Source organism: Equus przewalskii, chromosome 3 (genome assembly GCF_037783145.1).
Source record: "Equus przewalskii isolate Varuska chromosome 3, EquPr2, whole genome shotgun sequence".
NCBI lineage: Eukaryota > Metazoa > Chordata > Mammalia > Perissodactyla > Equidae > Equus > Equus przewalskii.
Genome location: NC_091833.1, coordinates 40,755,645 through 40,779,316, shown reverse-complemented (window position 1 = coordinate 40,779,316; position 23,672 = coordinate 40,755,645). Strand labels below are relative to the sequence as shown.

Here is a 23,672-nt window from a genome sequence, read left to right as displayed (position 1 = left end):
CCTCTTTCGTTTCTTGACTCCATACATCCTTTTCTTTCCTGCATCTCATGTTTCTTTTATTTGCTTAAAATCCTTATTGGGGGAAAAAGGTTCTCAACAGTCAGAAAGAAATACTTTTTTATTCATCCCCTCCCCCCAACACATACACTTTATATATTTCCATTTTCTTTTAGAAACATTAATTTCTCATTTATCCGGCCTTTAGTTTAATCCTCTTATACTCAGCATATTCCTCTTATGTGTTTTAAACCTGCTTCACTTTCTCTATACTCAGTTCCCTTTCTCTCCTTCCATTGCTGCCTTCATTTATCTATTTCAAAATGCTATACATCCCTTTATCACTCAATTGTCTTACTTTAGTTCTGACTCCCACACAATATGTTAAATAAAAATATTTTTCACATAATAAATTGAATCTGGTCAGGGTATTGTCATCACCATATGTCTTCCAAGTAACAGTTGTGGTAGGAAGAACACTGGACTAGGGATCTGAAAAACTGGCTTCTTTTTCCTTTTCCAGTACAATCTTATCATATGACTTTATTTCTGATATGAAGAAAACACGACCTATCATGCCTATCTCACATGACTATTTTAAAAGTGAAGAGATAATATATTTGAAAATGCTTTGAAATTTTTTGAAAATGTTCTCAATATAAATTTAAGATACAGAGTTATGGTAGTTAGATATCATTAAAAAGATTGAACGGCTTTTATTCATGTGAGTCTGAGTAGGAATTAGCCAAAGTGGTGGTGAGGGGGGTGGCATTTCAGAGAAGAAACGTGCAGGAAGGAGATATGAAATAAAATGATTAACTTGCATTACTCTTAGTAATTTATATGGCTAGAGTGTAGCATGTCAATGGGGCAGTATCAGGAGATGGGGTTGGGAAATATCATGGATGTGCTTGAATGTTTAATTAAAAGTTATGGAAGATCATTGAGAGATTTAAAGTAGGGGAGTGACATATAATTTGCATTTCCAGAAGTTTATTTTACTATGGTAGGTGTGGGGGGTCTGGACTTAGGGAGAGTCTTGAGGAGGCTGTTGCATTTAATAAAGGTCAGAACTGAGAACTTGAAGTAACATGAGTGTAGAGAGGAAGGGATAGATGCAAAAGATGCCAGTGAGATGGAATCTGTGTTCTGATAAAATGTGGGGCGTAGATAGGCATTCACTCAAAGAGAAACATTTATAATCATTCTAGGGCTTCTGGCTTAGATGGTTCCCTGCCGTTCACTGAGAGAGAGGCTGGAATGAATTTAAAGGAAAGGGTAAATTTGATTTGGGGAATGTGAAATTTGCAGTATTTATGGTATATCCAAGTGCAAATGCATTGTTTTCAGTTAGATAAAAGGAGGGAGGATTTGGGACTTGTCTGTGTGGTAGTAAGTGATTTGGATTTGGATCAGATAGCCCAGGCACAGGGCCCGGTCTCTTGTTACACCAATTCTAAGAATCTGCCCCTTGAGAAATACATTGTTCCCCAGAGGCAAGGATACCCATGGCCCTTCGAGTCACATTCTTGGTCCCTGCAGATAACCCCACATCTGAGTCTTCCCTTCACAGTCTGTTGTAAGGGTCCCTTGGACATGTAATAGAAAGACACCAGTTCTTTGTTGTTCCCATAACTCTAAGGAAAACTGCCTTTTTTATTACTCTAAAACAATACTATCAGTCTAATCCAAATATATTTTTAATCTAATAGAGTCATAATAATAGCAGTCATTATTTTTGCTTTTCTAACTTGGAATTTGCTGTAAATTGATTGTCAAATGCTTTGCATTAGTTCATCCTCATGAAGCCTATGTGCTGAGATAACATCATCAGTTCAGCTTCTGTGATAGCGTACCTGAAAACCCCCTCTTGGTGTTTAACTGGTAAAGCCAATTATTTTAGTGCATCTTCTTGGCAGCTTCGTTGGAACTTTAATCTTTCTCAAGCCATATCTTAAATTATGAATTCCTTCCCATGCTACCTACTCCCTCCCTTTGACTAGGTTATTGGCCTTGAGAAGTTCCGTGAGTTGTGCTTTAGCTTCTCCTCCCCATATGGCACTGGACTCTCCTCTCAAGTTCCTCTGATCTGATTGCCTGGGTTTCTTTTTCTGTCACTGGCAGTTTTATAACTGAGCTGCCTCCTTGCTACCAGAGGTCAGGTGGAGTGTGGACGTAGGACTGCAGGGGCAGAATGAGGGCCACCGTGATGGACGTGACTCCTGCGGTAGCTCCCACAGGTGTTATTTTAGGGTAGAAATTGCCCTTCATATATGAGTTCTCCAAAACTCAAGGACTGCCAGCCACGTATAATTTGTAGGTATACTCACACATTTTTATGACTGCACCTAAATGTGAAGGGGAGAAAGATGAATTGATTCCTGCAGACATTTAAAAGGAGTGTAGTTAAAATGTCAGTAGTACTGTAACTAAAAATAATGAAAAGTCTGCCCTTTTTTTAGGGCTCCTGATAACAGTGCATGATTTTTTTATAAGTAGCCATTGATTTAGACCTACAAACACCGATGGCCGGCTGCTTCCTAATGCTTTTTTAAAATCATTTCAAGGGTGCTCACAGATGTCTGAGAACATCTTTTAGTTCATAGATAAATATACATTTTGAGATGCAGTAGAATGCCAGTGCGGAAAGTATATATGAAATGAGGATGAAACTTTGTAAGTATTTGTCGGACAGTGGCATTTTAGTGATAAGCAGTATTTGGTCCTTATGTTTTTATGCCAAAGGAAGGAAGGTAATTCCAGCTGCTTAATTTAGATTCTAAATCTATATAGAAATCCACATGCTAGCAGGTGAATAGAGTTCTTGTTAGATTTTCGTAAAAATCAGGTTTATATGACAAACCAGATTATATGTTTCCCCTTTATTTCTCTGACAGTAGCATTAAGAAATAACTATTCCCAAATTCTTGATTTATCTTAGTACAGCTGTTCTCCCAACTCCTTGAATTGTGATCCGTGGAAAGAAGTCTCATCAGAGTGCGAGAGTTTTGTATTGTTTCGTTTCTTTGTCCCCCTTGCCCTGGCAGTTCAGCTCTGATATAAGGCCCTCTTCAGCTGTAGTTAACGTGGACATGCACGGGTGATTTTGTGGGTGACTGCGCGCCTCCACACACACAAATGCCTCAGCGTCACATCTACTCGTGACTCATGCCTTATGCCAGCCTCTTGCTGTCCTCCCAGCACCAGCAGATGGTGGGACGAGACCCCTGGGGTGTTCTGCCCCAGTGTTCTAAGGTTGTGCATCTTCCAGTAGCAATGGTCAGAAAAGGAAGGATTTTAACACGGCAAATTGAGTTCAGCTCTTTTTTGGCTTCTTGCTAAAAAGAATGTTAATTAATGGAAATTTGGTGTCAGATTTTTAGGTGGTACCTTAGAAACTTGTTTTTTAGTCCAAGAAACAAAACAAAAGCAAAAAGACACATTGTATTTTCTAAATGGGCTTGCTGAAAGGCCGGCTGCTGTGTTCATGTCCTCTCGTGTGTACTTTACATTTATAATGATCTGAATTGTAAGTAACACAAGTGACAGCATACAAAAGGTCAGGCTTCATCTGTTTATGCTTAAGTAAGTTTTCTGTTCAAAAAAATAATACCAATGGATGCCAGGTGACACACAGGTTGGTTTGTTAGTGGGTAGAATCTGAAGTTGCTGTTAATGCTCTGTGATTAGTATGATTGATGACTTTAGACAAGTTTACTTCATCTGTCTGGGCTTCTGTTTCTTCACCTAATAAATAAGATTGCTTTAAATTACCTCCGAAATATCCTTTTATTATAGTACATAATATGTAAGAAATAAAATAGTATTAGCTGTATGAAAATGTACTAGTCTTATGGTAGGAAAAGGAAATGCACGGTTGGAGTTTCAGCCTTGAATAATCTTGGTTACCTGAACTATAGTACTAATGTATTAGATAAACAAACGTATACACACACATATATATAACTAATTGCTGATGACTTTTTTTAAGATGATAAATCCATGGAAATACAGTTTTCCATATAATTTTCTGTTGCTTCAGCCATTCAACAATTCTAGCTTCTTCTGATGATGTTAAGGAGTGTTACACTTCTTTAACCCAGAATCCTGGGTAGTCAAGGGTGCACGGAACAGTGGTTTTTCACTTTATTGACTGGAACCTGTGATTAGAAATACGTTTTGCATACAGTAGGTGTACACATACAGATTACATAAGCATGTGCATACACATAATTTAAACCAAAGTTTCACTAACAGTGTTTTACCTTACTATGGACAAAATTTCTTTTCTTTTCTTTTGTCGTCGTTGTAGATGTTGTTAATTCTGTTTCTCTTTTTAAGAAATTGCTGGTTCACCAAATTTTTCACCAAATCACTTTTCGAGTTCCTGATGAATTGGGACCCACAGTTTGAAAAATACTGCCTTGAGCAATCAGCACTTACTATAAGAAATACATTATTTATTTTTTGTAGATTTTCTCAAATTATTCTATTAAAAATTATTTTCCTACTCTCTATTGATTATATCAGCTGCCATTTACTTATCAAGAAATTGCTGGAGTTCTCTCTTATTTGTGTGTATATCCAGAGGATGGAAAGGATATGGAATCGCTAATCATAGGAACATTTAAATTGAGTGTTTTAGTAAGCCTTATAGCACTCTATCTTTAAACACATGCCGTTCCTCTTCATTGTTCAGAATCAAATAGTAATTTTAAGTTTTATTTCTTTGAGCTTTTATTTCCATCATCATTCCAGGTGTTCTTATTTTCTTTTATTTTATCAGTAACAGATGCATGAAGTGGCTTGGTTTCCTAGAGAGGCTCTTTATTTGTGTTTTAACAAAGAAGGACGGAAAGAAATAGGGGCCTCTTGAATTTCTGTCTCACCAATAGTGTTCTGAATACCGTGGCTTTATTGCTGTTTTCTCTTTTCCCTCTTTGTTATAAGTAGTTTGAATGAATGGTATGGAAAACATAGTGGTTATAGGGAACTATATAGTCTCTTTTATCACTCCATGTAAAATGATATGAGGTGAGTTTGTTCCTTATTTAATTGCCATTTATTTTTTTAAAAATTCCTATAGCATTGTAGGAAACCATAAAATTTAATATAAAATAACATACTGTTAAGAATTCGTAAGGGAAATCGAAAAATAGCATTCCTACTCTGAATAGACAGGGTTGGATCTAGCATTGAAAGGTAAGTGTGGAATGCAGATGGTATATTCAGAAAGGATTCCTTTATAATCTGACTGTCAGTAGACAAAAGATTGTATTACAAAGCGTTTTGTGCAAATAAAAACTTAAGATAAAAGCAGCTTGTGGAACTAAAGGTAATTTAATATAGATGCATACATTTGAATGTATACTGAACTAATTTCCATTATAGATAGTGAAAATTCTGGAAGGATTTCTTTTAAATAAAGTGTCAGTGTTAATGTTGAAGATTTTCATTGAGGCTCTTGTATGTATCTCTTTCAGATATGGAAACAAGTGAAAAAATCCAAGGAAGTGGAATACTTCAACTGTTCGCAAGTCTCTTGATCCCACAGTCTGCCTGCACAGCCAAAGTAGCTAACATCATAGCAGAAGTAGCCAAAAATGGTGAGGTTTTCCTCAGGAACTTTTCTGCTGGGAACATCTTCAGTTTTACACCTTACTTGTCAGTATGTTTTATTAATTTATGTTTTAATTTTGTAGATTAGATATTTTTTACTTTGTATTTCTCTTTTCTTTGACTTTTTTCCATGTAATTGTTTAAAATGACTATAGTTAGTCATTCTATTCATTTGTTTCCCATTTACTATTCCGTGCCCTCCGAGTGGAATTGAAGGAAAGCGCTCTTAGTCGCAACTGCACGTGTATCTTTTATTACTTTGGTTATAGGATTCTTGAGCTTTCCACTGAGTCCTTTGTCTTCATTGTCACAGTTGAGTTTACCTTTTTCAAAGTATATGTTGATTTCTGTTATACCCAGATAAACTCACTATTTTTTTTCAGCCTGGTTTATCCTACTGATATTGGCACTTGACTGTAACAGTACAGTTGGAATATATGTTCTGTTCTGAATTCACTTTCATGGGAAACATTTATTTCTTAAGTTTCCATGTAAGAATACTCTGGAAAAACAACAATGACAGTAAAGCTTAGATTATGTAATGGCTAATCCATCCCATTGTGTATGGTCTTCCCAGTGAGAGATTCTTTGGAAGAATTTTATTGTAGCAGAAATGTTTGCACATGATTTTAATTCAGTCAGTTTGAGAAAAACAATGACCTCTTAAAGCAGGTTTTAAGCATAAGGAAAGGCCATACTAAATGTAATACCTTTAGTGTGCCTCAGTTTGTCAAAGTGTGATATTATTTTTACGGCCTTTGTTTTAGTAAGTTGTATATATTATACTTTATGTAGAAGAAACGTAAAACTTCTGGCTTCAATCTTACATAGTTAATTTTATACAATGTGTAATCGCTATGGCAGGTGGCATTAAAGTACCAGTGTTTGTTTTGGGCCCAGTAAAACAACTTGTTCATATATGTGTTACCAAAAGGAAAATTGCCATGACAATTTTTCATTTATTCAGAGGTTCTCAAATGTCTTTCAAGTTCCAATGAAGTTCTTTGCTGGTAAATCATTTTCTGGTTCTTGACTGAAAACTGGCCACCTATTGTTTGTATGTCATATCTGAGCTATTGTAATTATATAATCACTCTGCGGTGCTTTGGTCGAGCTAGTCGTAAATGTTCAGAGCTTTCCTGGTGGTCTGGGAGTATTTAGTGTTCTTTAAGCAGATTTGAATTGCTCTGAATAGATGGTGACTACCTTGGACAGCAGAGAACTCCTGAAGCAGATCCAGGTCGAAAATGTAACTCCTCCAGACATTGTTTGTTAACCTGGACCAAACATTGTCTGGGTCATCTTAGATGCAAAGCAGCTTGACTTTTAGGATCAAGTAGTTTATTTTTTAGCTCATTAGAATCACAGTATAGATTTCCAGAGATCAATTTTTATCTTAAAACTTTTTTTCTTAAGAAAGAGCACACACATTGTAGCATAGATTCAGAAATTTAGGATGTATTTTTGTGAAATGGATTGCCATTCCTATATGAGCTTACTTAATGACATCAGTCCTCATAACACTTGTCACACTTCATGAGACCTCTGCTGCTAGAGGTTGCTTCTAGCAATACTCTAGTAGATGACAGCTGAGTTCTTAAGACATCATAGAAATTTTAGCATTTATACTTCTAATCAGAGGCTCGTTGATGGCATATCACTAACCTCTACTGGTTAAAATAAATGAGATACATTTAAATGGTTGTTTATTACTTAATCACCACATTGTTTTTTGGCGGTGTTTTTTGGTGAGGAAGATTGTCCCTGAGCTAACATCTGTGCCAGTCTTCCTCTATTCTGTATGTGGGGTGCCGCCACAGTGTGGCTTGAGGAGCAGTGTGTAGGTCCGCACCCAGGATCTGAACCAGCAAACTCTGGGCTGTGGAAATAGAGCATGTGAAATTAACCATTGTGCCACCGGACCGGCCCCCACCACATTGTTTTTTTAAGTGACTGTCTGAGAAAGTGGATTAGAGTCTCTTTTTAAAAAAAATACCTATCTTCAGAAATGCAGTGTGACCCAACAGAGTATATTAATTGGGCTTATATTTCTTCTTGTTAGAAACTTGGCAATGAGAAAGATTGTATGAACCAGAGGAAAAAAGAGATCATTAGTTGATTTGTTCATCTTCATTCTGCTGTACACCTTATATAACTACAGAGGAAAAAAATTATCATATACTTCTTGTATTTGGATTAGTCATAAAATATAATTATGTTTAAATTTTCACATACAGAAAAAAATCTAAAAATCAACATACTTGACTATATGCTGATGTTCAAAATCCAGAGGATTAGTAAGAAGTTCCATGGGTAAGTTTAATGTAGGAGCATAATGTAGGACCATAAATTACAGTAAAATATTTTGATACCTTTTAAATAAGGTATTCCCCTATATAATAGATTCAAGACTGATTTGAGGCAAAATCAGCAAGATGGGAAGTATCTATGACTATTGCCTCCTTTACAAAATTGTACTCTCAAGGTATCTAATATTAGTATAAATTCGTAAAACCAGGTGCTATTGTGTGTGTACATTGTCCCAGGTGTTAGGTACATTATTTCAAATTCTCTTAATGACCCCATATGAGATAGGTTATTTTATGCACGGGAGAAACCAGTGAATTAAATATCTTGCCTGTCTGCACACAGCGAGTTGGTGGTAAAGCTGGGGTTTACGTTTCCCGTTGCTGCCTCGTTTCGCCCCCTTCAGTAGCTGAGATTGTAGGAGAGCAGTGCAAAGTCTGCTGGCGGTCTGAGTGCAGGGATTGCAGCGGACCTGAAAGCTTAGGCTGGAGACTGAAGCTGAAAATGTGTAAAAGCAGACAAAAGTGGAGCCACTTTACATCTGTTTTCTATTCCTCTGAAGTCATGGTTCCCTGCCTTGGACCAGCAGCATCAGAATCACCAGGAACTTGTTAGATGCAAATTCTTGGACCCTCTCACCCAGACCTGCTGAGTGAGGGACTCTGGAGTAGGGCCCAGCCATCTGTTTTAACAAGTCGTTCAGGTGATTCTGATGCCTATAAAGCTTGGGAACCAAATCTCAGTCTAAAGTAATATGGGATCAGTAGTTGGATCAACATTACGCTTTATTCCCCCAACTGTACTTTATCAGATTGCTAAAGTATTTATCAAGCTTTTCCACTTAAATTGCTCTTAAAGCAAAAGTGAGTGTACACTCAGGATGAACTAGGGAGAGCACCACTGGAAACATGGAAGTCTCCTGTTTTGTCTTGTAAATTTATCTATTTTAATTTTCCCCTCTGCTCCATAACAAGTATATGTTTATCGTAGTATAAAATATATATGTGCATAGAAAAATCATTGAGTAAAATTGGTACTCAAAAAAAATGCACCATGTTGTCAAGTAGCTTAAAGTATACCTTGACACTCGGTGTTGGAAGCTTAACCCGTCATTTTGTAAGAATCAGTTACACTTATCAGTATTATCTTTTATTAAAAAAAGACAGTACAGAATATGAATGAAAAATGTTAGCTCAACAACTCACGTATAAAAGTCACTCATTCTTTTATATTCATGCCTCATAGTTTTGCTTGTTCTTCTAAAGAAAAATCTAAAAACCAAGAGTTATTTATAAAGAGGTATTAGAGAAATTCAAAACTCTGAATATGCCATACTATTTATCTAACAGACTTTAAGGTAGACTCTAGCACTCAGTGTTTTTATTTGGCTTACGGAGTCAACAAAAAGTTTTAATAAAATAGATTTACTTCCTTCAGGTAGTTGAAAATGGGAAAAGTACATATAAATCAGGTTTTTAATATTTGATAAGTAGATATGTAAAAAGTGGATTTTATGAATCTCTATGTGAAAGGAAAGTAATTTTATTTTGTGGTTTTCATCACAGCTTGTACTTTATGATGCTGCTAAATGAATATGTAATTCGAGTAGGTTTGGGAAAGTAAAAGTAAAAAAAAAGGAATTAACGCTGGATTTAGAAATTTAGAAACAAGGATTTAGAAAGAAATAGAAATGTTCAATCAACAAGCATTTATTGACTATTTTGCTGCAATCAAAGGAAAAAGAATATTACTTTTAAGTAGAAATCAGCTTTATATTACTAAATTTGAGTTGATACTGAGATAGAGCAATACCCATTCCTTAGGCCTCTATTTTGAATTTCTACATTGAAGTCCACACATTATGTAAAAAACAAAATGAATTCTATCTTGTATAGACATGCATATCCACATACCAATCATACAGATACTTAATAGTTTCTGCCTTCTATTTCCTAGTGGCTTCCACTGACTTTAGTTTCTACTCACTCATTCTGTATATATCTTTGTGTCAGCCTCCCCTGTCAGTCCTTCCCTCCACCTGCCAAGAGCTTTTCAGTTTCTGTCTGGAGTTCAAATTGCCAAGAGAGAGGATCTGATTTTTTTTTTTTTTTTTTTTTTTTTTTTAGTTCATCTCTATTGTCCTGTTTAGCAGATCTTTCAAACCAGACCATCTGGTAGCCTGCGTTTAGGCTGGACTCAAGTCAGAGTCCAGCCAGCTGTGATCAGGTGACAGGCTCATGTGCTGTGAACTGGGGATCCATGTAGTGGGAGCCCCTTCGAAGAAGGATGACCATCCCAGCCATTCTATACCCTCTCCAATATAATATACATATAATCTTTTAAACATATTCCTGATAAATTCCTAGTATATTTTTACATATATCCATCTGAAGCATGTAACTTCATGGCTTTAAAACTAGCTAAAGAGAGCCACATTCCTCACTTAAAAAGCAAATTGACTGAAAGGCAAAAGGTTTAGAAGGAATTTCCTTTCTCCAGGGACTGGCATTCTTGCCCTTACATTGACTGAAAGCTGAGGAATATACTAGTTTTGTTTTGTCTTTATATACTTAAAAAAAAATTGAGATATAATTGACATACACATTGTGTATGTTTAAGGTGTTATTTATATGCTTTTGAATAAAAAACACTTCAGAACAGTTTTGTTTCCACAATTTTTCTCAAAGTCTTTACCCTTTATCATTTCAAGAATATCTGAAGCTGTTGATATAGCATCAAAATTTTGAAAGATAGGTTGGTATCATACAGACAATTAGAACATAAAAGGAAAGAAAAATAGTAATTCATCAGTGCCATCATTACCTGAAGAATAGCAACAATAAAACAAACAAAACAATAAGATAAAACAGGAGGTTCCATTTGTGAAATGAGTGCAAATCAGACTATTCCTAAGTTTATTACTTTATTAGTCATTAAAATGATCCCACTGTTGGAAACTAAGGTTGGGAGAGATGAAAAGGATAGTGATTATCTGTCTTTAATTTGATTAATTTGAGCTGGTGACATATTTATTTAAGATTTGAAATCTACCAAGATTCTAAAGTAACCATTAATTTAAGAGGTAGACAGATAGATTGGTGTGTCATCTCCTGCAGATGGTCATTGAATTCATGGAAGTATGTGGCATAATTTGCTTTCCTAATAGGTGATGGGATACCTCATACTATTGAATTAAAAAAAGAATATCAATGATAAACTTAAAGGTTAGTTTTAGAGGTAGGAAGTACTCTTAATTTTGGAAGTTTAAATTTTAGAAGGTTTTCAATAATATAGTGGTAAGTAAGTAAGAGATACAGGAATGCAATCCTTTATTTAGGTAGAGGAATATTTTTGTGACTTAATAGCTATGTTAGGGGGAAAAGAAGGTATTTCAAAAGTAATGGCTCACACAACAGCCCTATATGATGTGCTCTAAGAATTTGAAAATGAAGGGAAAGAGGAGAATTGCTGATGAGGGTACTTGTGGAACAAACTAAGGAGTAGACCCCCTTGAAAGTGAGAGTGAAAAGATAGCGATTTTTTAGTAAGATGGGTTGTAGGTTGAGGAATTCAATCTTTGTTGACTGACTTTATTGACCAGAGCATCCTTACGTAAGTCATGATGTCTAAAAATGATGATTCTAATATTGGTTATTGGAGAACTTTCATTAATTAGATATCTTCATTATCCTTAAATTTTATAGTAGTCCCCCATGAGATACGGTAAAAAAGTTTATCTAATCATGACTGCAGTGGTATCATTGCGAATCAATAAATTGAGAATGGTATACTATAAAGCTAAGAAAAAAATGAGTTTGAAGTATAAAAAAGCTTAACATTTGGTACTTTAGACCTATGAATGCATAGGTAGAACAGCAAATGTGAGTGATCCATAAAATAGATTTTAATAAAGAGTATGAATGAAGATAAGGAGTAGATGGTTTCACTAGGTCTTCCAATTGAAAGAGACCTATTATTTTTAATGATTCACTTTAACCTTTTTAAACATTTTATATTTTGTCTTTTTAGAGAACATATAGTGAAAAATTCTGCAGTTTGATGGCTTAGTTTATAACTGTAGTAATTTAACTATCAGGCTCATGGGAAGAACATTGCCAATGTTTCCATCATCACATGTTGCTTTCCTAGCACATCCAGTTATTATAAGAAGACAGTGATAAATTAAGTATAATGAAAGTTAATTAAAACTCCTTTTGGTTTATGGCAGAAACTATCAGCAAAGAAAAGTATGACTCCATTCATTTTTGCATACTTGTTTCATGAAGGATTTAAAAGGGTTGTAAACAGTACTTTTGAACAGAAATGTACTCTTCAAATGGTAAACCACCTTAACCATTTTAATATTAGGTATTTATTTTATTAAGGAAACTGATTTATGTAATTGTGAATCTTTAGATTTTTAATTAAATATGTCTCTTATTTTCAGAATTTATGCGAATTCCGTGTGTGGATGCTGGATTGATTTCACCACTGGTGCAGCTGCTAAATAGCAAAGACCAGGAAGTGCTGCTTCAAACGGGCAGGGCTCTAGGAAACATATGTTATGATAGCCGTAAGTGTTGACATATCAGTGCTACGCTTATCAACTTTTGTTTAAGAATTATGATTTTCAGACTAATTCCACTTTTAGTGTTAACACTGTCTTTGCTAGGCTGACTAAGGCACTAACATGGGCCAATATGACTTAGCACTGCTTATTTAGCAGAACCAATGGAAATTTGGGCCATAGTATTCTTAACTAAGAAGTTACAGGAAATGAATTTTCTCTGCTATCACAGGTGATATTTTCAGAGGAAAGTAATTCAATTTCTAAGAAATTGAGGCTTTTAATTTTAGGAAAAAAAATATATATCTTTTCTATTAGGTTTTATTGAAGTACTATCTCTGAATGAGATATGGACACAGTTTTTTAAAGTTTCTCAGTCTGTCCAAATACATTTTTAATTAGTTACAATTCAATAAAACCATTCATAAAAACCATTATCTTCTCAAAAGCTAGATTGGCCTACTGCATCTGCATTAACTCCATTCCTATTTGTCATAATGTCATTGTCATCCTCACCACTTTCTATAATACACTGTTCTACTAGGAAAAAAGAAAGCAAGAACTTGGGTATGGGTATATTACAAAAATTTTATATTTTCTACTTCTCCTTCCCACATACATGTAAACAAAATACAGAAAAATCTTGAGTATGTTTAATTTAGTTAGGCTTATCCTGATTTTCCTTAGATTTCAATTTTCTGAGCCAAAAGCACGTATTTTAATATTTACCTTTAAAGTCTCCTAGGAATTTACTTCTATTTATACAACTGGGATAACTTTTATAGTTTATTTTCCCCATTGAGTTTATACACAAAAGACATAACCCTTTTATAAAAGGCAATGTTTCGAAAAGTGATTTGGGCATAAAAGCCAGATAGAAAAAAAGGTCGTAAATATATTCATTTAGTATATTCCTATAATAAAAGAAAGAAAGGTAAAAAAGATTGAAACTACAGCTTTTGGTTATAACTTGTCTGTAGCAGTAGTGGTAAAGCTAGCCTCATTTATTCTCCTTTCCTTCCTTTTTCTGGAACATTATATATTATGTCTGAGGACATGAACGTCTTAATATGAATTTTAACTTACAGTTTCCAGTTCCTAGTACAGATTATAAATTTATCTGTCTGTTCCTTCATTGCAGTTCTTTTTATCTTAGGGTATTACCTTTATTTACAAAATTCTAGTGCTTTATGTTTATAGCTTTGCATTTTCATATTTAGGATTTTTATTAAACACCATAGTTTCTAATGTTAGCTTTTAAGAATGAACCATTTAATGTGTATTTTGTATGATTAATTTTAACAACATATTTTAAAAAGACCTGTGCAGAGTAAAAGTCAAAGATTTATGGCATGCATTTGGAGAGCATGGATCATTACTGTTTTTATTCTGTCCTCCTTCTGTGTTTATTACTAGAATTTAAGGCTATCAAAAGTATTCTTTTATCCTTGTTCAGTTTAGTTATTCTTGAATTACGCATTGTTTGAATGTAGGAAATGTTATCTGTTTTGAGTACTTTTGTCCTGAAGTTTTACTTAATATTGGCACAATAGAAGAAACACCCATAGTGATGTATTGCCTCGTACTGCTATGATTTTTATGGGCACAAGGTAATTTTATTTCCTGTGTACTCCAAAGAACCTTGAAGTCAGGGAAATAAATGTCTAGTTAATAAGATGATTATTTTGATGAAACTGAAGCCCATTATTATAGTATTTATCGCATGCTTTTATTCTGTTCTTACGAGTATACAGTATTAAGTCTGTGTATATGCTTTAGGCTATGAAGTTAATTTTTTTGTTTCATTTATTTATAAATATTTATAACTACTTTATCCTATTTAATTCAGTGGAAATTATAGTTAAGTGGAAAATTAAGCATAGTGAATACGGGCTATTTTTTATACTTTTAAGCCTTCTTTAAGGAAAATGAAGTTAGTAGTCTTAACAATGAATAAATATAAGAAGTGGTTTGTTACCATAAATCATATGATGAAGTGTGTTCATTGCAACATGCTGTCCCATGCATGTGATTTCCATAAGACTGTATGCTTTCTTATCCTTTTACTTGAAATTAAATCTCTGTGAACTTCTCAGTGATTTCTCCAGAATAATTGTAGGAAAGTACAGAACCTTTATTTGAATTACAAAAATGCTATAAAAGTCCGTAAATGTGATGCTGTATGGTTGATTTGTGGATTTACTTGAAATGCATTTCTCGTTATATTTTATGACAATTGGGAGTTTGAAAAAACCAAGAAATCAGGTTTCTCTTTTTAAAAAAGTATTGAATAGCTTCTATTTTAATTAATTAACATTCTTCCCTCTCAAGAATGTAATGCTTCATTCTTAAAGGGAGAGTAGAAAACTATACATGACAGCCTTGTAAATACAAGGAATCTTTCTCTTAGAAATAACACATTTTAAAATTCACATTTGTGTTTCATCAAACTCAACTGTTGAACTAATCAGTTTCCTTATGTTTTGTAAATGTGCTCCAAATGAATAGTTTTTTTAGTATGGGTAGAATGATTCTAGGCTTAGAATAGATAGGAAAGCCAATGTATACTGAAAGTATTATAAGGAATGCACTATTAGAGATAAATTTTGAGAAATGTGTGTATGTTTTATAGGTGTTTTTAGTTTGACACTTAAAAAATAAAGCATTTGGTAGCATATTTCAGTTAAGATAGTTTAGTTGAAAGGAGAAGAGCTCCAACTATAAAAAGAATTAGACTTAGCATAAAATCCATGGAAATCTTTTGAAAAAAGTGGGCCAGATTTCAGTTTTACCAGCTTTGACAGTGCCCATTTTAGGGACTCTTCCTGATGGAAGGAAACTCTCTTATGTAACCCTAACATCAGGTAACAGGCTGATAAAACTGCTAAATGGGACGGAGGGGGCTTTGTAGCTGACAAAACTTTGAATCCCAGTCTCTCTTGCATATAGATATGAAAGAATCAGTGGGTGGGAACAGTGTTATTTAAAACACCTGGTCTTTTTTCTGTTCTTCCACAGAGCCTCCAAGGCACTTCAGTTGTGGATTTCTCTTTTGAAGTATCCAGACTTCTGATATAGGCAACATTTTAAAACTCTTTTGCCCTTTAACTTTGCCAAAATAACTCTATGAGAGGTTTGACATCTTTTAGATCAAAGAAAAGAGATAAATTGTATTTCGATTAGGAAAGAAATCAGCAAAGCCGTGATGGGATATGCTAGGGAGTGTCATTTTAAAGAAAGAAGTAGTACCAAATTTCAGAAATGATACCTTTGGCCTGTTTGATTACACATTCCTCTCGAAGATGACGTGGGGAAAAAATAAATTCTTTTTTTCTCCTTATCTGGCCATCTCGGTGGTATTCCCTTGTTTCAATGATTAGTTTTGTTCACATAGCTGTGCTCATTTTAAATGGCTGATATACTTAAGTGGCCTTATAGTATTGAGAGCTTCAGGTTAAATTCCCACCCTGTGTTTATAATTCATGGGGATAAATTGGTGATTGGAGACTAAGTTTTATGTTTGCAGATGTCAGTGTTTGTGGTCAGGAAGTAATTGATATCGGATATACTGTTTAGAAATTATTTAGTAGAGGCTAGAAGAAAATGATAACACAAAATTAAATATTTGTGCCTTTTTATATACCAAAGAAAGAATAATGTACAATTCAAATTAATATATATTAAAATTAAACAGCTATGTTCTTTACAGAAATAAAATTAATGCTTGTTATTATATAGTTAGTCCTACTATTGAAAGGATGCACACTTAAGAAGCTTATATGATATGCTATCTTACATGATATAAAGTAAATTGGGTTCTTGCTTACTGATAAAAAAATATTCAAAATGAGGTAGTAATCAGGCTTGCCAAAGCCAGTGTTTATGAAGTGAAATAAATATTGTTTACTTCATTGACTTAAAGTGTAAATGGAAAGGATGCCCAAATACACACATGGACCTATTTGTATATTAATGATTCTAACTATGCTACACTATTTTTATGTAAAAGATGAGGAAAGAATTCATTGTTCTGAATACGAATGCTGAAAAATAATTAGCAATAGTTCTATAATATTTTGTAGTTTAAATTGGTTAAATAGGTATAGGCATGCTTTGAAATTGCCTAAATAGTCAAAGTATATTTGTAGCAGTTATATTCAACAGGGAACTATTTATGTTGGTGTTTAAAATAAAAGTTTATTTCAGTGATATAAATTAGGTTATTTGATTAATTATGTTATTAAAGGGTTTTGCATGTCTATATATTTACCCTACTCTTTTTCAGTATTCAGTTTTGGAGTAAAATAGAATTATCAGCCAGTAACTATAGAAATAAGATTCTTCAGCTTTCATCAATCTGTTTTGTTTTGTGAATGGGTTTATTATCAAAGCACATCATATATATAAGCATAAACAATGATATGCAACTGCTGCTTGTAGAGACAGAAATTATGGCTATTATCACATGAAAATACTCCATTGTAAAGATGTCCTAAATATATAGTTGGAAATGGATGTTTTGTAACACTGTCATCATAAGATCTGAAAAAGATTTATGCCATTAAGGAGCTTTTAGTATGGTGGAGAAGATAAAGTGCACAAAGGAACACAAACTTGTGGACAAGTTTGTAGTGTGTATATAGTATACATTTAAATATGTGGGTTTTGATCAGAATAAAAGTAAATGGATCACTGGAGTAGAAATTGGAGCCATTTTTTAGAAATTAAGCAAATAGTGCATTGCTTATAAAAAGTATATAGTTCATTTTAAAATTAATATAATTATAAATAAGTGAAATTTTAATATGCCCCCTGGACGGCAAATATTGCAGGTAGGATTTCCTGCCTACCTACAGGAAGTTGATTTGTAGGATTTCCAGTTCTACCATTTACTAAGTTGTCATTTAATCTTCTGAATTCTAGTTTCCTCATTGGTAAAGTGGACTTGTGTGGATTAAATAAGCTTTATATATAGATGTACAATATAAATTATGAACTGCTATACAAAGAAAATACATAGCACTTACGTATGATCATTTGTCGTGGTCAGTTTGGGCTGCTATAACAAAATACCACAGACTGGTGGGTTAAACAGCCAATGTTTATTTATCACAGTTCTGGAGGCTGGAAAACCCAAAGCAGATCAAGGCTCCAGTAGATTCAGTGTCTGGTGAGGACACTCTTCCTGATTTGCCCACATTCTTTTTCTTGTTGTGTCCTCACATGCAGAGAGAGAAGTCTGAGAGGAAGCAAGCTTTCCTGTCTCTTATAAACGCACTAATCCCATTGATGAGCATTCTACCTACGTGACCTGAATGCCTCCTAATACCGTCACATCAGGGATTAAGATATCAGTATATGAATTTGGGGGGATACATTCAGTCCATAACATTATTTCTAAAAAGTATGCTGTGACATAATGTAATACATGGACTAATTTACACAAGATATTGAAAATAGAGATATAAAGGCGAGAAGCCACATAAGGAGAGGCAAAGATAAATCTAGTAAGAATCAAGGATAATATACTTTCTATAATGAACACTAATTTAATTTGAGCTTCTTGGCAGCCAAGGTGAAAAGAAAACTTGATATTCTATCTAATTTTATTTTATGTTAAAGAGGAATATTCTAGTTCTTCAATCAAAGAAAAAAATTGAGACAAATGCTAGAAGAGATTTATCATCAGTATATTATTAGCTCCCTAGATGATCCTGTACACATCCCTCTTAAAACATGCGAAGGATATTGGCCAGCATTAGAGGCAGCATCTTCAATAATAGTTCTACAAAAATTGCCCAAATATTCTTCATGATTGTTTCTTGTGCCAAATCTTCAACAGAATCCAAGAAATAATGCTAAGTTCTTTAGAAAAGGTAGTTCTGTTTGGGCAGAATAGTCCAAATATGTTGTTTTTTGGTAGTTGAACTTGTTTCAAGCATATAACTTAAAAACTTGAAGAAGTTTTGACTTGAATATGTTTCCTAGTTTATTTTAAACCAAAATACAGTTCTACCATGCATTCATTATACCTGTTCAATTTCTATGTTGTATAATGCATCCAAATTCTATTTTCTGAGACCAAAAACTATGCTTATCTTTGATTTTTAAGCCTGTTGCCAGTTTGATAAAAAGCTGATATGCATGAAAGTGAATATTTTAAAATACCACATATTGATGGTGGTTACATGAATCTATATATGTGATGAAATTGCTTAGAACTGTACATGCCCACCCCCATATACAAGTACGTATAAAAACTGATGAAATCTGAATAAGGTCTGTAGATTGTGTCAATTGTCAGTTTCCTGTTTGGGATTTTGTACTACAGTTACATAAATTGAAGCAAGCTGGATGAAGGGTACATGGGACCTTTCTGTACTTTTTTATTTATTTATTTATTTTTGCAACTTCCTGTGAGCCTCTAATTATTTCAAAATAAAAAGTTTAAAAAACTCCTCCACAGATCCAAGAAGCATACTATTCTCTCTTTTATGGGAAATGACTTTGTTTCTTTGAGTCCTACTTGAGGGGTTAGGGAGAAAAAATAGGTATAATATAAATACATACTTACACATATATACACATCCATATAAAATTTTAAAGTGTGACCTACAACAATAATTTTTTTACTGGATTTGTGCAATTAAAGCAGAAGACAAAATTGCTAATTTTTTCTCCCTCCAAATTTGGCTTGCAGGAAAAAAAAATCAAAAAGCTGTCAGCCTCAAAATAAGATTTAGGGAGAGAGAATTTGTACTTTTGAGACCTTAATCAGAACACATAATCAGCAGGCCTTAACTTACTAGCTTCTGTCTTCTGCACAACCCATAATGATAGGTTAAACATTAGCATTCCTAGTCTCAGGAGAATTTCTATGTTGGGCCACAAGCCTCTACTTCAGGTGCGATTTCTCATCAGTCAGGATCAGCCTATAAGCAGTTTATAGTTTACCTTTGTTCTAGAAAACCAAAGCAATTAATGTGAGGGGGCAAATGGTTTTGCTGATAATCACTTCTGTTTGATTGTCTAAGTATGTCTCATATATTTAAAGAAGTTATAGTGCATTGAAGGTAATGCATATCAATATCAATACGTATATCAATAAGTAAAAAAACAAGACACTATGCGATAAATGCTGTGTGAAGAAGATACACAATATAATGCTAGGAGGGAGCTCATTTGTGTTTGAGCTCTTCTAGTGGTGTTTCTGTGGAAGAAAGCATTAAAAATCTGCATAGGATTTGGACCTGTGGAGAAAGGGTTAAAGATTTTTCAGGAGCCCAGAAAAGCGTTTTAAAAGGTAGATAATATAGTCAAGAGATATGTCTGGAACACAGATTGGAGAATGGCTTGTACAGTGGGGAGCCATTGAAGGTATTTGAGGAAAAAAGTTGAATTCAAATTTATACCATAGAAAAAATGAATTTGAAAGAAGTGTACATTCTAAGATAGGCAGTCATTCTTAACAAGAAGTATGCATCTGAAACACTTAGGGAATGTTTTCAAAATACATTGTCTTGGCCACACCTGGAACTGTTATATTAGTCTCTGAGGCTAGAATCCAGCCTATCATGTCTATTCTGCAAAAGCTCCCTAACTGATTCTGGTGCACATTCCTACTTACAAACCGTTGGACAGTGGACCAGATGAAGAATAACCAGTTAGAAGGGTATTGTTTCTTTTCAAATTTGAAAGACAAATGAAAGGAAGAATGGGAAGTAAGAGGAGAGAGAGAGAGAGAGAGTATGTGAGAGAGAAAGAGAGAGAGAGAGAATCCAAGAAGATAGCTAAGAGGGAGGAGTCCATGAATCCAAAATTTGAATCTGAATAACAACAACAAACAGAAATAGTGAGATCTCCACCAGGTGGATATGTTTGGAGGCCTGTTGAACTTGAAGTGCTATTGTCACATTCAGGTGACAGAGACTTGGAATTCATGGACCTAAAAGTGATGGTTGACCCATGGGAATAGAAGAAATGTTTAAAAGAGAACAGCTACATTTAGGGTATAGAAGAAATGAAGGAGCTTGTGAAGAAGCACTGAAAGATTCAAAGAAAACAAGTTTATTGTCATGGATTCTAAAGAGTTGGGTGGTACAGTGTCAAGTACTGCCAAAAAAAGAAATGCTGAATTGGGAAGATTTGATCAACAGACACTCATGTTTTAAAAAACATCTTTAATTTGAGTCTTGTGGAGAGAGAAGTCAAATTTCAAGGGCTGTGGTGAGTCATGAGGAAATGAACAGGAGAGTGTGAACTTTCTGGAAGTTTAATGAGAAAAGAAGAGACAGTAGTAGTTTGAGGGAAGGGGACCACATTATGAGAGTGATATAGAGGAGTGCTGACAGGAACGGATTTGTTGGGCTAGGACCCTATGGACCAGGAGAGTAAATCTCCTAGAGGAGATAATTGATAGAGAAAGATTACAGGTGAAAAAAGAAGAACTGAAATCACGAACGCAGGTAAACAGGGTTGGTATTAGAACGAGAAAGGACATTTCTGCCTTAAAGAAAAATGACAGAAGCTAGGTGAACATATAAAAAACACTACCTTAAAGGTAGTAAAGAGGGCAGTCAAAAGAGTGTTTCTAGCATGGCCTCTGTCTTCCCAGTAAAGTGAGTCTGTTAATAAAAGTCACTGGCAAGGTGATGGTGGGAAACTTGTGGTGTTGGGGAAGAGTTCAGAATTGGGACTGTGGGGTATGTTATAAACAGTCATGAAGATCTAATTTTTTAAATAGCCAAGTGGTAGTGGAGGTTTACTGTGGTTAGAAATCTTGATTTTGCATTAATTTGTTAATGTGTATCATGCACTTAAAATGTGTGTAGGCTAAGGAGTTATGTTGCTCTTTGATGTATGGACAGGAAAGAGCCACTGAAAATAACTTGAAATTGATATTTTCAGTTTCGTGGAAGGATATAGTTTGGGTTGGAATGGAAGAGAGGTGAGGCAGAGATATCAGGAAGCCATTACAGTAGGCCAGGTGTGATACGGTAATTACAGACTGGAGCAGAGAGAATGATGTTAAAATATGAAGTAAGATAGGATCTTTTGTTATCAATTTGTTTGGTTCTTGCAAAGTACGGCACCATGTTTAAGCAATGTTAAATTCTTAACTAGCCCTTCAGATAGTTTATACTTTGAGGAACTGTGATCTTTCCATTTCTGTACTTGGTATCACATTCAAATCCCTCTTGTTTATTAAAATGGCATTTAAAAATCTAAGATTCTATAAAATTTTTACCTTAATAAAAATTGTAGGACAAAGAACACATTATATAGCTGCTTTTTTGCAATGCTTGATTAATTCCAAGTACTATGTTATGAAAAAGCCAATGCCTTGTTAAAGAGACAGAATAATAGTTTTCAAATAGTTGTTACCAGTTTTATAGATATGAAAGTGGAGGTAACGTGAGGGAGGATTGCACATGGCAGAAATATTAGGCGATTTTTCTTGACTTCAAGAAGTCATATGTGGTTGCCAAATTAATTTCTTTCTTTTTCTTGGAAGAAGATTAACCTTGAGCTAACATCCGTGCACGTGTTCCTCTACTTTATATATGGGAGGCCTGCCACAGTGTGACTTGATAAGTGGTGCATAAGTCTGCACCAGGGATCCAAACCGGCGAACTCTGGGCCACCAAAGCGGAGCGCGCAAACTTAACCGCTACGCCACAGGACCAGCCCTGCCAGATTAATATTTTTTGTCCCTTGGAATATCAGGTTCCCTCCTAGTCTCTGCGTCAAGCCTGAAGGGCCTTTGGAATTTTCCTCTCCTGATTAACAAGTCTTAGATAGTGTAGGGAAAGTCTAATTATAAACCTCTGCAAAAATAAGTTTTGCGGGGGTTTTTTGGTATTTGTGTTTAAATCTTTTTTTCCCCTCTTACTTTTACTACCCTAATTTCACCTGTTAAAGATGAAGTCAGAGTTTGAACACGTTAAACATACCATTTCTAGTCTCCTTATTGAAACTCTGTCATTACATATTATCCTCTGTTCTTCTTATGTTTTGTTCTTATTTTTCTATTTTTCTTCTTTATAAGCAAGCTGAAGTACTGAGAAGTTTCTCTGTTTTTAATCAAAGTTGTCCCTGCTACAAGTTGAGGGTATTTCCTCTGGCTGGGAGGGAATACAAAAGATAAATACTATTTAAAGGTGAATAATTCCCATGCTTCTTGCTAAGTGGAATTAACGTTTGTACCTTTTGAGAAACTGTGCTGTTAGTTCAAGTTAAATTCTACATTATAACTATGTATGTGTATGCATACATATACCCACATATATATACATATATAGACACACATGTCTGTATATATATCTAGCATAATTTCATTAACTATGTATATGTATGCATACATATACCCACATATATATACATATATAGACACACATGTCTGTATATATATCTAGCATAATTTCATTAAAGTATGAAATACTTTGATACAAAACCATCTCTTATATTTAAAATAACTGGAATAAAATTTAATTTTGATCTTCAGCAATTGGACTAATAAATTGGAGCAATAAATTATTTACATTGTTACCTGAATGCTGTTCAGAAGTCACTTAAGGTAATTTTATGGAAATAATAAAATGTAATAAATTACTTTATAATTTGTATACTACAGATACTCAATCTTTTGCTAATAAAATGTTAATATAGAAATATTAAAATATAGAAAGTAACTTCAGTGATTCTGTAGCAAATGTGTGGTGATTTATGCATGCTTTATTATTCTATAAGAACTTTTTGAAAAAAGTAGAATCGTCAAACAATTTTGACTGATATGAGCAATCTCTTGGACTATAGAAATTAATACTAATATTAGCAGACGCACCAAAACTATGTCCATCAAACGCCATGCTATGACCTAATTTTAAACTGCACCTGTGAATCTAGTGCTTTCCTCTCCTGATCCAGCATTATAACCGTAAATAGATAAATATACTTGAAATTTTCCTGTATAAAGGCAAAATTTAAACCTGAATATAATACTGTGCCACAAAATTGCAAGCTTTATGCCTCTTTTTTTGGTATATGAGTACTTAACGGTCGTGGTGATTTTTTCTTCATGACTCGTTTTTGTAATTTCACCGACGTAATATTTATAGCTTTTGCTTTTATGTCTAGTCTTTCATGCATTTTACCTGCACCTGAATCATGAATAAGATGGTTT

At 34.2% G+C, this 23,672-nt stretch overlaps 1 protein-coding gene across 16 annotated transcripts in view; it reads left to right on the top strand.

Annotated features, from left to right (window-relative positions):
• RAP1GDS1 (Rap1 GTPase-GDP dissociation stimulator 1) overlaps nt 1-23,672 on the top strand; it is a 147,871-nt gene that overhangs the window by 55,730 nt on the left and 68,469 nt on the right. For 8 of the 16 annotated variants that reach the window (XM_070614220.1, XM_070614217.1, XM_070614225.1 and 5 more), the window contains exons 3-4: nt 5,481-5,603; nt 12,371-12,496. In XM_070614220.1, coding sequence (XP_070470321.1) covers nt 5,481-5,603; nt 12,371-12,496 — 249 coding nt within the window. Of the gene's footprint in view, nt 1-5,480; nt 5,666-12,370; nt 12,497-23,672 lie in introns of all 16 variants that reach the window. The other 8 variants (XM_070614231.1, XM_070614226.1, XM_070614233.1 and 5 more) reach the window with 2 other exon arrangements.